The sequence below is a fragment of the Oxyura jamaicensis genome, unplaced genomic scaffold, assembly GCF_011077185.1.
Source record: "Oxyura jamaicensis isolate SHBP4307 breed ruddy duck unplaced genomic scaffold, BPBGC_Ojam_1.0 oxyUn_random_OJ68679, whole genome shotgun sequence".
Lineage (NCBI taxonomy): Eukaryota > Metazoa > Chordata > Aves > Anseriformes > Anatidae > Oxyura > Oxyura jamaicensis.
In genome coordinates, this window is record NW_023309021.1 from 489 (window position 1) to 2,358 (window position 1,870).

Sequence of the window (1,870 nt, forward strand, 5' to 3'; positions counted from 1 at the left end):
GGGGACATGGGGTCACATGGGGACAGGGACAATGAGAGGACATGGGGTCACATGGGGACACGGGGACACTGTGGGGATGGGGACAATGGGGGGACTTGGGTGGACAGAGACACCGTGGGGACAGGGACATGGGGGGACATGGGGACACCATGGGGATGGGGATGAAGGGACATGGGGGGCATGCAGGGGACATGGGGGGACGCGGGGACAGCAGGGGGATGGGGACATCATGGGGACAGGGATATGGGGACAGCGAGGGGACGGGGACAGCGAGGAGATACTAAAGGGATGGGGACACTGAGGGGGTGGGGACACCGTGGGGACACCGCAGGGACGCTGAGGAGACCCGATGGGGATGGGACAGGGATGGGATGGGGACACGGAGGGGTCACCAAGGGGATGGGGACATTGTGGGGACAATATGGGGATGCAGATGGGATGGGGACAGGGACGCCACGGGGGTGGGGACACAGAAGGGACGGTGACAAGGACAAGATGGGGACAGGGACGTGATGGGGAAGGTGCCACGGGGACATGACGGGGATGGGGACCGGGACGGGGGACAAGCCACCGCCCCCCGGCGTGTCCCCCCCCCCCCCGGTGTCCCCAGGTGAACAACGTCAGCCTGGAGGACGTGATGCACGAGGACGCGGTGGCGGCGCTCAAGAACACGTACGACGTCGTCTACCTGCGCGTGGCCAAGCCCGCCGCCACCTTCCTCGGGGACAGCTTCGCGCCCCCCGACGTCACCAGCTGTGAGCGGGGACACGGGGACATGCGGGGTGTCCCCAGGGTGGTGGCTGCCCCCCTCCTCCCCCCCCCCCCCCGGCCCCGCTCCCCGCTCGGGGCGGTCCCCCGCCGGGCCCCCCCCCCCCCGTGTCCCCATCCCCTTTGTCCCTGCTGTCCCTTGTCCCCTTTGTCCCCGCTGTCCCCTGACCCCGTCCCCTGTCCCCGTGTCCCCAGCCTACTCGGCGCACCTGGACGCGGAGCTGGGTCCCCAAAGCTACCTGGGCCCCGAGTTCCCCCCGGCCATGACCCCCACGTCCCCGCGCCGCTACTCCCCCGGCCCCAAGGACCTGCTGGCCGACGACGACGTCCCCAGGTACCGGCCCCATGTCCCCAAAATGTCCCCGATGGCCCTTGGGGTGTGCCCGGGCTTCCTGAAGGCATGCAGGTCCCCTGGGGGTGTCCCCGTGTCCCCTGGGGGTGTCCCCGTGTCCCTGGGGTGTCCCCGTGTCCCTGCAATGTCCCTAGGGTCCCCAATGGCATGTCCCTGGGATGTCCCCATGTCCCTGGGATGTCCCTGAGGTCCCTGTGCCACATCCCAGGGCTGTCCCCATCCGTAATGCCACATCCCTACAATGTCCCCACAACTCTGGGCTGTCCCTAGAATGTCCCCATGTTCCTGGGTTGTCCCCAGTGCCACATCCCCACAGCGTCCCCATGTCCCTTGCCTGTCCCCAGCGCCACGTCCCCACGATGTCCCCACGTCCCTGGGTCATCCCCAGCCCTACGTCCCCACAATGTCCCCACAATGTCCTCATGTCCCTGGGTTGTCCCCAGCCCCATGTCCCCACGATGTCCCCATGTCCTTGGGTTGTCCCCAGCCCGATGTCCCCACGATGTCCCCACGATGTCCCCATGTCCCCGGGCTGTCCCCAGCCCCATGTCCCCATGATGTCCCCATGTCCCCACGATGTCCCCATGTCCCCGGGCTGTCCCCAGCCCCACGCCCCCACGACATCCCCACGATGTCCCCAGCCCCCCCCCCCCCCCCCCCCCCCCCCCCCGGGGCGGGCCCCCGGGACACCCCGTCCCCACCTCTGTGTGTCCCCGTCCCGTCCCCCCCCGCCGGTCCCCAGGGAGCCGC

The 1,870-nt window shown here is 69.2% G+C and overlaps 1 protein-coding gene across 1 annotated transcript in view; it reads left to right on the forward strand.

Annotated features, from left to right (window-relative positions):
* The window catches only part of LOC118159206 (disks large homolog 4-like), a gene marked incomplete at its 3' end in the record, with an annotated part of 1,626 nt that extends 481 nt beyond the window's left edge, over positions 1 to 1,145 (forward strand). Inside the window, exons 2-3 of the mRNA XM_035313819.1 lie at positions 611 to 755; positions 964 to 1,145. Of these exons, the coding sequence (XP_035169710.1) occupies positions 638 to 755; positions 964 to 1,145 (300 nt within the window). The remainder of the gene's footprint in view (positions 1 to 610; positions 756 to 963) is intronic.
* Between the last annotated feature and the right edge of the window lie 725 nt (positions 1,146 to 1,870).